Below are 15,474 nucleotides of genomic sequence, written 5' to 3'. Positions count from 1 at the left end.
TATGGAGTTCCTCCAGTGCTCATGAAAAAGGCCACATTCACCAAATGGGACCACAGTTCATAAAGTGTGGTGATGTTGCCTGCATGTCTCTGATGGGTGAGTACTGGGCACTAAAGGAGTAAGTATTCTCTGCCTTCAGTGTGGAAGTTGCATCTTTGGCATGAAAGGTCTTGTAATATGCAGAAATGGTGTTTCTAATGTTGGAAGGTTGGATAGTGTCCAGATAAGAAAGTTTAACTTACACTTGTCTGGGGAGCACAGTTTCAGTTGTGTGTATGTTTAGTAAGGTAGTTAGGAAAGGAGCTGTTTTGTGCTTATTGGGTCTTTATCTTGTGCATGTTTCATACTTTTTGTGTTTATGTGGGGGAAAGGGATTTGTGAGTATTGGTTGTGTAAATGTATGGAAGAGCTCAGTTTTTGTATTTCTACTTGGTTTGATGTTGGTAGTACAGAGTGGAAAAGTGCAAGTGCTGACCAAATGTGGGTGTTAAGAGCATCACATTTCAAAGGAGTTCCTCATATCCCTGCAAATACCCTAAAGCTGGAGGAGACCCAGTATGGGAGTCATGGGTTGGATAATAATCATAAAACTGGGAAATGTACCATCAATATTTTAAGATATATTAAATGAACAGATGATGAATTGTTTCTCTGAATAGAAGATGATGAATTGTTTCTCTGAATAGAAGATATCCATAATGATCTATGTTCAATAAATGAACTGGGTGCTTAACCAACACCCATTTAACTGCTCTTCTAATCAAGTTTAAGCATCTCATAAATTACAAAGTGTAATGAAGTCACCAATAATCATAAATGCAGGGAAAAATTGATCTTTTTAATGTAGTAATTGACATGGTACAGGTAAAAGCATGCCCCAATCATTGCTATCTCAGATGAAAGGTAAGTTAATAGTAATGGAAGAAAAATGCAACAGGGATTATCTGAGCTCCTCAGGTGTTTGGAGACCCAGCACTTACAGTGGAAAAGTTACTGGTATAGGGAACACAAAAGACAGAGAACTGCTCAGCTTTGTTGTGCAAGGAAAGAAGGGTGTATCATTATGGTTAACCCTCATGTAGCTGGTCTCCACAGAAACTATGGGAAGAAGCAGCCAGCTGCCTGCTGTATGTCCAGGTCCTGGGGGTTGGAACATATGCTGGCAGCTCATGAGAGCAGTGGCCAAAATAACTCCAGAAGAACAAAGAGATAAAAGCAACATCACAGCAGATGGAAAGGAGATGCAATAACAGTAAGATAATACGGGAAAAGGATCTCGATTCTACTTTGGGTAAGATAGAGGTCAAGGAAGATACATGATTTTCAGTTCAGTAATCTGTTTGTCAAAAAGCTTTAATAACTATTTTGTATAAAACTTACAAAATGGACTTCCAACAACTGCTTGTGAAGCAGAACAGATGGGAATCACTGAATGAAAAACAGATCACTTAAACCTTCAGCTAAATGGGATGACATGTAAATCACATAACATGACAACTTCAGAAATCAGATTCCTAACTGAGAGTTTTGTAAATAAACACATACTGGAGAGAATTTATCAAGAAAGGTGTGTAATGACTTACGTGTGAGCTACCCAGAAATGAACCTCCAGTCTTATGGTTCTAGAAACAAGAAAAATACACATCATTTGTTAATTATGAAACGTTTTAATGATAAAGTTTACAAATTCATCAAAAATTAATAAATGCATAATTCATCAGTACTTTTTGGGTCAATAAGTATCATTTACTCTTAACTGATGATGCAGCATGACTATGATACCTAGTCTGCGAGAACTAACAGATATTAGAATAAAGAAAAACATTAGCTAGCTGTTCCCATACTGGATAATGGCCCATGGCAAGCCTACCTAATGCTACCAACAGTAATGTGATGAAGTTCTGTAAAGTACTGGTATCTCTACCATCAATATCTTCTCTTACATGAATAAAAATACTAAACCTAATTATAACACTAGTAATAATAATAGTAGATATATCATTCTTACTTGCACACTAATCCCACTTTAATATAGTAGAAACAGGAACAAGAAACTGAGCTCTTTATGAAATATCCTTACTCAGCTCCTTTTACTGTTTCTGCTTTTGATAAAGTTAATATGGGAGATAAGGATATCCAGTCTTCTAATCCTGTCCCTTTTAGTCACCTTCTACAACATGCAAAAGGATGAATAATATTTTCTTTTCATACTTATCTGCCATTTCCCAAAAAGTAGGTAATACTAGGAACATGAAGAATGCCTTTTATTTGATTACATCCACTCTCCTGCCATCATGTTATAATGCAGTGACACCAGAGCTGATTTATAAATGGTTTCCCTCAACCACATCACATGCCTTGGTTCAGTCTACCAATGTCAAATCATGCCCCGTATACCACATTGCTCCAATTTCCTTTATCCTGTGCAAGCCTTTGACCCTTCTGTATGTTCAGGCCCTGATAACTCAGTGCATCAGTCACTTCATCCTTCAATAACTTTCTCTGTCTCCTCCTTTCTCTCTCCAGTGAGCGCACTAATTCCCTCTTAACCATTCTCGTCACTCATCCTCCTCTCATGTCCAATACACTTCACCACACACTCTTTGGCTCTCTGAATCATAAGCTGCTTGCTACCACATCTCTCTCCTACACTTTCATTCCTCAATCTGCCTGCTACCATATCTCTCTTTTACACTGTCATCTCTCACACAATCAACCCTCTTCACTTGATATACTGTCGTTAAGCATATCATCTGACCCCTTTGACTGATTAAACATCAACCTAGCTTCCCCTCTCAGCATATTCACGTCCAACAATCTCATCTGTACTCCTATCAATTAGTATATAGCCTATCTATCTATCTCTATCTCTATTGCCTGTTTCCTCCATGAATTCCTATTCAGGGGGTGGCCACAACAAGTCTCCGCTTCTCCCTGTCCATTCATGCCTCCTTCACATATAACATTCCTCACATTTTCCCACCATTTTTCTTCCTCCAGTTCTCTTCCATCCTTTTTACCCATGTCACAGGTGATCTTGCTCTCACACCAACACCTTTAGTCGTACCATCATACACTTACCTTGTAAACACACCGTCTTGCATTCTTTCCACATGCCCAAACCATGTCAAAGTATCAAGGTTCACCCACTCTACAAGTCATTCCCTCTGTATTCCCTGTCATATCAAATCTCTCATACACTCCTTGAAATCCCTCTTCATTCCATGCAGTCATGCCACATGCTCCTCTCAAACCAGCTCATTTTCACAGCCTGGATTCTAATGCCATTTAAACACTTGATAAAGATAATGCTAAAATTCAAGCATATAGGAGTGAAAAGCTAGTGCAGCCCATGAACCTATGAAAATATACAAAGGTCTACTGTGCAGAATGAAATGATTGTAGAACTTTAAATGTTTGTGCAATTACAAAAGTTGAAAGTCAACTGAAAGTGTACATAATTTTTCCTTCTAACTTTTAGGCCTCCCTTTTAGCTTCTGAGAGTTTAGACACACAACAATGACACTGTTAATGATCCATGCAAAGCCTTAGAAAATTCATACACTTTATCTGATAATATATAATACCAAAAGCCAATTTTCTAACATTACAGTGGAAGAAGGCTGCTCCTCCATGACTGAGGTCTTAACTTACATTATAAGGTTGTGCTGAAGGACTGAGAACTACAGTTATGCATCTACTACCTTGGGGACTGAAGTAAACAGCTAGCTGGCTAAGCTGTTTGTAGTAGTGCCCAGTTGATGACTCAAAAAGTCAGCTTGATTCATGAGTTATAAAACCTGGTGGCCAATAAATCATTAAAAAGGAGACCAATGCCTGATTGTCAATCTTCCCCTTTAAAGAATTTATGCAGCCTCCTGCTCAAAAATATGCATTTCCATAGCTTGCTGTCATGTGAATGAAAAAACAATAAGCCTGTTTTGGTATTAACCTATTTTTTTTCAAACTATATGAAGCATGCTGTAGTCTCCCCAGATTGTAACCCTGAATTCTGAATTCATAAAAAAGACAATGGCTGTTATTACTGCTCTCAACTTATATAAATCTGAGCTTACATTGAAATCAAGATATTGAATAAGAAATGCAGGATTACAATAGTTTTTGTGGGAATGAAGTCTAGCAGGCCCTGATGCTTCCCTTTGCCACTGAAATATGTACCTCTAATGTCAAGTGGCAGAAAAAGCTAACAAGCCTTCTTTGGGGCAAGACTAATTTTTCTAAGTTATATGAAGCATGCTGCAGGCCATCCAAAATAACCCTGACTTTTGTATGTATAAAAAAGACAAAGGTTAGGATTAGTGCTCTCATTACAGATTAACAAAAAAGAAACTGAGGATTAAGTCAAGATATCAAATAAGTAATGCAATATATGATTACTGTTATCAGTTAATATCTATGATAATACACTCAAAAAGATGTCACTTACAATGAAGCAAACAAAAAATCATTTTTCTTCAGTTTTCTTTTCCAGCTTCAGCAAGTTGATGTCAGAAACAAACAATGGCCTCATTATTATCTGACTGGCTCTCATCAATCTCGTGCTTGTACTAAGATTAATGAAAATTTGAGTTAGTAAAGCTAATGAATAGAGCACAAATTCTAAAACGTATGTACATACAAATGAAGTGAGATCTGGCTCTATTTCCAAACTTTACCTGATGACTGAAGAAATGATCACGCATATCAAATTTTGAATACATGATATTTATTCAATAGACATCTTGTCACTTCAGCTGACTCATATGAAAGGAGTTCTTGTTTATTAGCAGGTCACAACACAGGCCATGTAGTACAAGTGCAATAATAAGAAAGCTTCATGAGCTCTTCACATTGATTGTTTACCTTGAAACCATGTTCTTGTACTTGTCCCTATCAAAACAGTCAAGGCTAACTGAGGATGGGCTTTTCTAAGAATCTGCCCTTTTCTTATCAAAACTGAAAAAGTTGCAGATATAATTCAGAAAGGATTTGAACAGATCGAGAGAGAGCAAATCTTATGTGATGCTGCTTCTCTGCATAGAGTTGGAGTTTAAAAAACAAGCACATCACTGAGTATTCTGATTTTTCCATAACAAAAACAACCTCAGTTCCTCTCTATATACTGAATACACTGATGTGGTGGCCATTCTAGGTGAACACACAATTACTTCTCATGCAACTGGATGAAAAATGTAGATTCTGAAAATTGAAAAATCTTTTCTCTCCAAGGTAAAATCCCATGAGTATGAGAGATCCTCCAGGTTATCTCTGAGAAAATGAGGACCTTCTAACCCTCAGCATTTTCAGAGAGGAAGCACTAACATTCCTTATCCTCTTCTGACTATTTCTATGGTTGCATCAGTGCTTGTTTTTGGCCCAGTCTCAGCTAATCAGCAACCACTCCACGGATGCCAACATCAATCCACTCATTTCCAGCTGCTCAGCAGCTCACAATTTGCAGATCACAGGCAAAATTCCAAAAATGGGCACAATAAGTAGTGAAAGGTTTTTTAGGAGAAAAGATGACAAGGCAGGGTATGAAAGCCAGGAAATATACTTGAGGGATATGCTTGGTTAAAAAAATGTTTTTCAATGATAGCACACCCACATCAATGAAGGGTGTTTAAGAGAAAAACTTCTATTTATGAAGATTATACCCCAAAAGCAAAAATATATACCTCTAATGGTGATTTGGAAGCACACACAAAAAAAACTGTCTTCCCTGAAGGAGGAATCCCTAAAGGTACACATGGTAGATCCACAACATCAAAATAAAGGTACTGTCTGAGGGGGCAAAAGAGTGCCAAGGACTTTTCTTGATTTTCTCCAAGGAAAGATTTCACACATCATGGGCCCTAGTGTAAAGCCCAGGTTGAACCTATAAAATGAGTTTCTTTACTGTAGTAGCTATTCCTCAAAAGAAGGGATTTCATGGTTCCAGAGTACACAAATAAATAATACCTTTGATAACCTCTGAAAAGTCCAAAAGTCCAAACGTTCCAAAAGATATCTAATTAAGTATAGGCATGATTCTCCCTTGATGAGGTCTTCTAAGAGTGGATGACATACGCCACTTAAAAACAATTTATTCTACTAACATGCCACCCATTTTCATTTTTTTTTTTTTTTTTTTTTTTTTATACTTTGTCGCTGTCTCCCGCGTTTGCGAGGTAGCGCAAGGAAACAGACGAAAGAAATGGCCCAACCCCCCCCCCCATACACATGTACATACACACGTCCACACACGCAAATATACATACCTACACAGCTTTCCATGGTTTACCCCAGACGCTTCACATGCCTTGCTTCAATCCACTGACAGCACGTCAACCCCTGTATACCACATGACTCCAATTCACTCTATTTCTTGCCCTCCTTTCACCCTCCTGCATGTTCAGGCCCCGATCACACAAAATCTTTTTCACTCCATCTTTCCACCTCCAATTTGGTCTCCCTCTTCTCCTCGTTCCCTCCACCTCCGACACATATATCCTCTTGGTCAATCTCTCCTCACTCATTCTCTCCATGTGCCCAAACCATTTCAAAACACCCTCTTCTGCTCTCTCGACCACGCTCTTTTTATTTCCACACATCTCTCTTACCCTTACGTTACTTACTCGATCAAACCACCTCACACCACACATTGTCCTCAAACATCTCATTTCCAGCACATCCATCCTCCTGCGCACATCTCTATCCATAGCCCACGCCTCGCAACCATACAGCATTGTTGGAACCACTATTCCCTCAAACATACCCATTTTTGCTTTCCGAGATAATGTTCTCGACTTCCACACATTTTTCAAGGCTCCCAAAATTTTCGCCCCCTCCCCCACCCTATGATCCACTTCCGCTTCCATGGTTCCATCCGCTGACAGATCCACTCCCAGATATCTAAAACACTTCACTTCCTCCAGTTTTTCTCCATTCAAACTCACCTCCCAATTGACTTGACCCTCACCCCTACTGTACCTAATAACCTTGCTCTTATTCACATTTACTCTCAACTTTCTTCTTCCACACACTTTACCAAACTCAGTCACCAGCTTCTGCAGTTTCTCACATGAATCAGCCACCAGCGCTGTATCATCAGCGAACAACAATTGACTCACTTCCCAAGCTCTCTCATCCCCAACAGACTTCATACTTGCCCCTCTTTCCAGGACTCTTGCATTTACCTCCTTTACAACCCCATCCATAAACAAATTAAACAACCATGGAGACATCACACACCCCTGCCGCAAACCTACATTCACTGAGAACCAATCACTTTCCTCTCTTCCTACACGTACACATGCCTTACATCCTCGATAAAAACTTTTCACTGCTTCTAACAACTTGCCTCCCACACCATATATTCTTAATACCTTCCACAGAGCATCTCTATCAACTCTATCATATGCCTTCTCCAGATCCATAAATGCTACATACAAATCCATTTGCTTTTCTAAGTATTTCTCACATACATTCTTCAAAGCAAACACCTGATCCACACATCCTCTACCACTTCTGAAACCGCACTGCTCTTCCCCAATCTGATGCTCTGTACATGCCTTCACCCTCTCAATCAATACCCTCCCATATAATTTACCAGGAATACTCAACAAACTTATACCTCTGTAATTTGAGCACTCACTCTTATCCCCTTTGCCTTTGTACAATGGCACTATGCACGCATTCCGCCAATCCTCAGGCACCTCACCATGAGTCATACATACATTAAATAACCTTACCAACCAGTCAACAATACAGTCACCCCCTTTCTTAATAAATTCCACTGCAATACCATCCAAACCTGCTGCCTTGCCGGCTTTCATCTTCCGCAAAGCTTTTACTACCTCTTCTCTGTTTACCAAATCATTTTCCCTAACCCTCTCACTTTGCACACCACCTCGACCAAAACACCCTATATCTGCCACTCTGTCATCAGACACATTCAACAAACCTTCAAAATACTCATTCCATCTCCTTCTCACATCACCGCTACTTGTTATCACCTCCCCATTTACGCCCTTCACTGAAGTTCCCATTTGCTCCCTTGTCTTACGCACCCTATTTACCTCCTTCCAGAACATCTTTTTATTCTCCCTAAAATTTACTGATAGTCTCTCACCCCAACTCTCATTTGCCCTTTTTTTCACCTCTTGCACCTTTCTCTTGACCTCCTGTCTCTTTCTTTTATACTTCTCCCACTCAATTGCATTTTTTCCCTGCAAAAATCGTCCAAATGCCTCTCTCTTCTCTTTCACTAATACTCTTACTTCTTCATCCCACCACTCACTACCCTTTCTAAACAGCCCACCTCCCACTCTTCTCATGCCACAAGCATCTTTTGCGCAATCCATCACTGATTCCCTAAATACATCCCATTCCTCCCCGACTCCCCTTACTTCCATTGTTCTCACCTTTTTCCATTCTGTACACAGTCTCTCCTGGTACTTCCCCACACAGGTCTCCTTCCCAAGCTCACTTACTCTCACCACCTTCTTCACCCCAACATTCACTCCTCTTTTCTGAAAACCCATACTAATCTTCACCTTAGCCTCCACAAGATAATGATCAGACATCCCTCCAGTTGCACCTCTCAGCACATTAACATCCAAAAGTCTCTCTTTCGCACGCCTGTCAATTAACACGTAATCCAATAACGCTCTCTGGCCATCTCTCCTACTTACATAAGTATACTTATGTATATCTCGCTTTTTAAACCAGGTATTCCCAATCATCAGTCCTTTTTCAGCACATAAATCTACAAGCTCTTCACCATTTCCATTTACAACACTGAACACCCCATGCATACCAATTATTCCCTCAACTGCCACATTACTCACCTTTGCATTCAAATCACCCATCACTATAACCCGGTCTCGTGCATCAAAACCGCTAACACACTCATTTAGCTGCTCCCAAAACACTTGCCTCTCATGATCTTTCTTCTCATGCCCAGGTGCATATGCACCAATAATCACCCACCTCTCTCCATCAACTTTCAATTTTACCCATATTAATCGAGAATTTACTTTCTTACATTCTATCACATACTCCCACAACTCCTGTTTCAGGAGTATTGCTACTCCTTCCCTTGCTCTTGTCCTCTCACTAACCCCTGACTTCACTCCCCAGACATTTCCAAACCACTCTTCCCCTTTACCCTTGAGCTTCGTTTCACTCAGAGCCAAAACATCCAGGTTCCTTTCCTCAAACATACTACCTATCTCTCCTTTTTTCACATCTTGGTTACATCCACACACATTTAGGCACCCCACTCTGAGCCTTCGAGGAGGATGATCACTCCCCGCGTGACTCCTTCTTCTGTTTCCCATTTTAGAAAGTTAATACAAGGAGGGGAGGATTTCCGGCCCCCCGCTCCCGTCCCCTCTAGTCGCTTTCTACGACACGCGAGGAATACGTGGGAAGTATTCTTTCACCCCTATCCCCAGGGATAATATACATATATATATACATATACACACACACACACACACACACACATATGCACATACACACACACACACACACATACATATATATACATATGAAAAATGTAAGAACAATTTAGAAACAAACTTTTTCATGATTTCATTTATTCTAACATGCCACCCATTTTCATGATTTCCAATATTACCATATACATTAAAAACATATTTTGTCTTTTAGACTTAGGCATTGTTTAGTAAACTTTCTTGGTCTATGGCATACTGTTAAATCTCATCTACTACTGAGGTCCACCAAAAGTGTAAAATTTAGGGCAGGACTTACGTAAATGCATCACTGTTGCCAGATTTCACCTCACCAAAACCTAGAATTGTTTTCTAATACCACCAGTAAATATTATTACACGACCTTCATAATCCTAAGAAAATGTGTAACATCTTCAAAAATGGTAATAACTATAGTCTAGACTGCTACCTCAATTAAAAAGTCTTTGTGATATTTACAATGTCAAAAAGAAGTCGTATGCCTGGCCATCAGATATATACGTAATATGGTTCCCTTAGGGTCCTGTTGCTTCTTGTGGCCCAGCAGACATATGCTGTGATTCCCTGTGGAGCCACATGGCCCACTTGTAGAACCAATGGACTAAGGTAAATAGGTGCATAAACAAAAAGACATGCTATGTATAATAAGCGACAACACTGACCATAAAAGGCACAGAAAATATTCAGTCCATGCAAGATATATACAGTATCCTATAAAAAAAATGGGAGGGAAAAGTTTGTATGACAGCAGTGTCCTGTCAGTACACATTTACATAACTATCTAAATAATTACCCCTGGACCCCTTTTAGAAAGGGTCCTAGTGTTATCCCAAGATCAATTTTTCCAGTGGGTTCTGCATCTTAAAGGTTGCATTACACTGTGAAGCAGGGAAAGGACAGACTCCTTTGAAGTGAGTTCTTTGACAAGAATGCCCAGCAATATGTTTTGTTCACTGACGAAGATAAAGCCTTATCAAAGACGAATTTTCACTTGTGGTATAACCCCAAAGAATGTACATTTCCAGAGAAGTGTGCTCTGCAAAGCAGCTGCAAGTGAGTGGGTTGATGATGTCATCCAAGTGGTGGTAGCTGACTGGATGAAGCTGGGTCTAAAACGAATAAGCCACCAAAACTATGGTGTGTGGTTACCAAAGGGGGGTGAAAAGCCTAGAATTCCTCTCCCAAAACAATGAGTTTTAGATCATCCTATCTTTCTGGAGATACCCTCATGCTTATGAGGTGACCAGGGAGGAGACAAAAATGAAAAATATCCAGGCTTACCTATCAACTTACCAATAGAGTAATAGCATGAAATGCTATAGAAAACAACAATAAAACTGTATACAAAATACTCACACCCCTTAGATATCTAAAGCGGCTAAAAAGTTTATCAGCAATAATTCTAGAATTTCATCTAAAAAATCATAACTGTGCAATACATATAATAAAAACCAAAAAACTACATTAAGTAATGACATATGAAGCAGAGTTGGCACACATCATCCAATCATTAATGTGGCCATGGCAATTCACTACTGAGAAAATAAGAGTAAACTACTAAATAAGTTCCAGTAAAGCACTCTGCACATTCAAGTGGAGTGGCATCTTCTATGCAGCATCTTCTGCACATTTAAGTAGTATATCCCATGCAGTATCTAATTAGGATGGTCTGAGACGAAAAATGACTTCTATCTCAAAGAGCTTGCACATCAAGACAAAACTTCACGAAATGTTCTTTCTTCTAATGATGGTTCTTAAATCACAACAGTGCTGCAACTCCATTAGAAGATGCAATATATTTTCAAAAATCTATTTTTCAAAATCCAAAATAAAATTTTTCTTATTACTGTAAATACTGTAGCCTTTTCCACCCATCACTTCCATCATTATTACATCTAATTTTTCCCTGACGTACTTTAAAATCTTCCATTCCTTTCCTAATCTCATTGCATAAATTGTCAATTCTTTGACAAGGCATGTACTTGCAGATTCATATTTACAAATGCTTCTATCCTAATCAAGCTAACCATTCAGACATTTTGCATACATGTCACATAAGACAGAGTGGAATACTACTACATGGAGAGAAAAGGAATGGTGTATGCGAGGGAGGCATGTAAGGGCAGGAATAAGGAGAGACTTTTGCTGTGGCTACCTCCTTGAAGGGAGTTTCCAGAGAATGGGCATCAGAAAAACAGATAAAGTTAAATAAAAATCTTATGAAAAAAATAAAATACAACAAAAGGTTTCCTCTTTATCTAGGAACTGAGGGTATTTTAACATATGCTCACCTCCTTCCATGTTGTCCTCATAAGCCCCAGGGACATGATATCCATTTTCACTCACATCATATTCTCCTTCATCTTCATTGTCCTCTTCTCCAACATCTGCAAAAATCAGTGTGTAAAAAGTAACTCCCCCAAAAAGCGCAAGCTGTGAATACAAATGCGAGAGTCACCCTATCAGAACTAATGGTTGTATGACCACTGAACAAATGCTAATTATTACATGACTACTCATCCCTAAAGAGCTGGTTACCAAGAACTCTCTAAATCAGGAATGTCTCCACCATAAAAGGTCAAATAGTCTACTAAACATAAATCATTGTAATTTCATCTCCTCTGAATTGATGCAGCAAGAAGACCATTACCTACCCTGTTATGTATGCTTTCCCTGTCCAGTACAATGCATTTTCACAATATTATATCAATCATATTACAGGAATTAAAAGAGAAATGAGGACCACAGAACATTACTTTCATCAGACTGCTGGTCCTCAGGATCCGGATGAAGAACCTGGCAGTCATTAAGGGCTTTGTACATGGGCTCCAATGAGAACTGGTCAGTTGGTACGAAACGTACTTCAGTCATAGCCATGTCATCATCTTCATCCTCAGAATCAGGACCTTCAAAACCATTCACGGTATTGGCTGCAATGATCAACATTCTGTGTATATACTTATATCTTTTTTTATCCCTGAGGACAGGGGAGAAAGAATACTTCCCATGTATTCCCTGTGCGTTGTAGAAGGCGACTAAAAGGGAAGGGAGCGGGGGGCTGGAAATCCTCCCCTCTCATTTTTTTTCCCCAAAAGAAGGAAAAGATAAGGGTGCCAGGTGAGGATATTCCCTCAAAGGCCCAGTCCTCTGTTCTTAACGCTACCTCACTAATGCGGGAAACGGTGAAAAAAATCTGTTTATACATATTCGCCATTTCCCGCATCAGCGAGGTAGCATTAAGAACAGAAGAGTGAGCCTTAGACAAAAATCCTCACTTGGCTCCCTTCTCTGTTCCTTCTTTTGGAAAAATAAAAACTGGAAGGGAGGATTTCCAGCCCTCCACTCCCTTTCCTTTTAGTCACCTTCTACAACATGCAGGGAATGCATGGGAAGCATTCTTTCTCCCCTGTCCCAGGAATAATATAAGGGAGAAATAACCCTATCTCTGTATTCCCTGTATGTCGTAGAAAGCGACTAAAAGAGACAATTTAGAGACGTGTAAAGATGTATCAGTACTATGAAGTCTATATCAGCACCTAAATTACCAAAAACCTAATCTATACAACATCCTTGACTTGGCATTATCAAAAACACTTTTCAATGATAAATTCATTTAATGAATAAGAATGGTGCTAATCCAAACATCTCAAAGTACATATACCTTTGGGAGAGTGCATACAAAAAACTGAGAATTAACAGGAACAGAAGGTATTGAGGTGTGGAATGAAAACTAGAAAAGATATTTTGTAAGTCTGATAAGGGAGGGCCTGGAGAAAGTGGGGTGCATGCTTTTCTTCACCAGAACACTTAACATGTTTTGAGATTATGAGAGAGTGAAAGTAGGTGTATGCACTTGACGTGTCCCATGTATATAAGCGATGTTCATGATAAAATATAGGCAAACTAAAGAAATATTATTTGCACATTTTCAAAATAATAAACTATTTTCATTACTCATAATTAAACAAACATTTCTTAAAATACTGTCAGTTTTATAGAGCAGCATTTTTTCAGTTTTGGGAAAAGAAATATAAATGGGAGAATTGAGTCCAAGATGAAATATAGACAAATTAACTTCTAATTATTATCATATACAAACTTTTAAACAAATAAAATACTGTATGTAATCCCATTACTTAGCACAACACATCTACTTAAACAAATTAGCAAAAATTTTTCTATCTCATGTACTGTGCCACTGTATTTTGAATTTTGAGATATCAAACCCCCAGACAGGTAGAAAACAACTTTCCAGGTACTGAATACAAAACAAAAAAATACCATGTCTGAGTAAAAAGAAATGCAGTTTTTTCCTTACCCTCTGGTTCTTGTAATTTGGCATCAATCATAAGATAGAGGCATGGATGGGCAAAGTTTGATACATCTCGGCTGACAGCATGAATTGCAATGTGTGGGTATTCTAATGAAAAACCTGCATTTGCACCATCTCTGGCCCAAGAAACACGGCTGTTGAGGAAAAAATGGCACTCTTTAAAATAAGCACTGGAAATAGACAAAATGGACCCATTCACTCCCTAGCTCTCATGTCAATGCATCAAAATGATAGCCCCCATCTACAGCCAGGTACAGACCTTTATGTGATTTCCCCCTGACTGCTTCATAAGCCCTGATTCAACCTAGAACAGCATTTCATTCCCTGTATACCTCAATGCTCCAATTTACTTTCACATCTCTCTGGATATACAACTATCACCTTATTCAATATCATTCAATAAAACATAGTTAATAGTCCAATTAATGCTCCTCAAGTGTTAACACATCTTGTAAATGTAACATAAGCACAGCAAAACAAAATCACTCTATATTTAGGACAAAAAGCAACTGGGAGCTACAACTGACTAGCAGCTTGCTGCATTATCTGTTTGTCAACATCCGGCAAAATGTTGGTGGTGCACTTTCATATGTGTGACTAGGCTATCTGACTAAAATACCAAATATTCATTTAAGTTCTAACTGCAAGGTGAGATTTTCAGAAGGTTCTGATAACCTGCTAGTGCTTTTACATTACTGTGCGATACAATCTCTCTGATATACTACTGTCACCATTCTAATACTGTTTCATACCAAAGATAAAGGTAATTTATCAGAAAGCATGTGTGCACTCAGTAGGTTTTGGATCTTCACTTGACTCCTTTGAATTCATGATTTTCTATATGAAAAATGATTAAGTATGAGGAGTTTTACGAGGGAGAGAGAAAATGTGAATTTATCTAACAAGTATTGTAAAGTACAATAATACCAAATAAATACTAATAAGCATAATAACATGAAAATCACAGTCGTGCACAAAATATGTGGCTCTATCACTAATGAAATCCCTAAGATTCATAGGACATATACCTTTACTTTCATAGTTTCGAGAGAAACACACTAAATGCATGAAAGGAGCAATTTCAAAACAAATTTACCATAGTGTCAGTAAATATTTGGGGATGAACAATTGGTAGGGGATGGAATGCCAGTAGGAGCCAAAGTGTTTGGCATTCACCATCTTTTTTTTTTATAAAATCATCATGAAATGTCTCTTAATGCTCATGTGTTTTGAGATGTTTCACCATGAAGTTTTTGAACATTTCAATTGGTCAGGTTTTGAATGCATAAGTTTCCGTACTACTGTCACATCAATCACTTTGTAAGACAACACAGATACAACACTATTCTGCTTAAATCATTTTCAATTTGAAAATACTGTATATCCTGTGCGATAAGATAAACAAGATAACGCACAAGAAACACATAAAACAATTGTGTACATACAAAATTCTGCAATACAATGGTCATTCGTTATGGTATAAGATTTTTCTACTATCACTTTATCAATTCGCAAACTGAATAAAGCTCTACAATATCAAACGTGAGCCTGGTCGATGCTTTAGTGCATCTGAATGCAGGTCATCTGCTAAGTACTTTGGGATGCAGTGGGTGTATTTGTTGCAAGTCAGAAGATTTAGTACAGAGAAGTTATACCCTAAAA

The 15,474-nt window shown here is 38.6% G+C and overlaps 1 protein-coding gene across 4 annotated transcripts in view; it reads right to left on the bottom strand.

Annotated features, from left to right (window-relative positions):
* The window catches only part of icln (chloride nucleotide-sensitive channel icln), a 30,290-nt gene that overhangs the window by 13,847 nt on the left and 969 nt on the right, over positions 1–15,474 (bottom strand). For 2 of the 4 annotated variants that reach the window (XM_071693358.1, XM_071693359.1), the window contains exons 2-5: positions 13,798–13,946; positions 12,236–12,409; positions 11,771–11,866; positions 1,584–1,622 (exon numbers count right to left, since the gene is read on the bottom strand). In XM_071693358.1, the coding sequence (XP_071549459.1) occupies positions 1,615–1,622; positions 11,771–11,866; positions 12,236–12,409; positions 13,798–13,946 (427 nt within the window). In that variant the 3' untranslated portion in view covers positions 1,584–1,614. The remainder of the gene's footprint in view (positions 1–1,583; positions 1,623–11,770; positions 11,867–12,235; positions 12,410–13,797; positions 13,947–15,474) is intronic. The other 2 variants (XM_071693356.1, XM_071693357.1) reach the window with 1 other exon arrangement.

The sequence above is a fragment of the Panulirus ornatus genome, chromosome 55, assembly GCF_036320965.1.
Source record: "Panulirus ornatus isolate Po-2019 chromosome 55, ASM3632096v1, whole genome shotgun sequence".
Classification (NCBI taxonomy): Eukaryota; Metazoa; Arthropoda; class Malacostraca; order Decapoda; family Palinuridae; genus Panulirus; species Panulirus ornatus.
The sequence above is the reverse complement of the archived record's forward strand: the minus strand, read 5'-3'. Positions and strand labels throughout refer to the sequence as shown.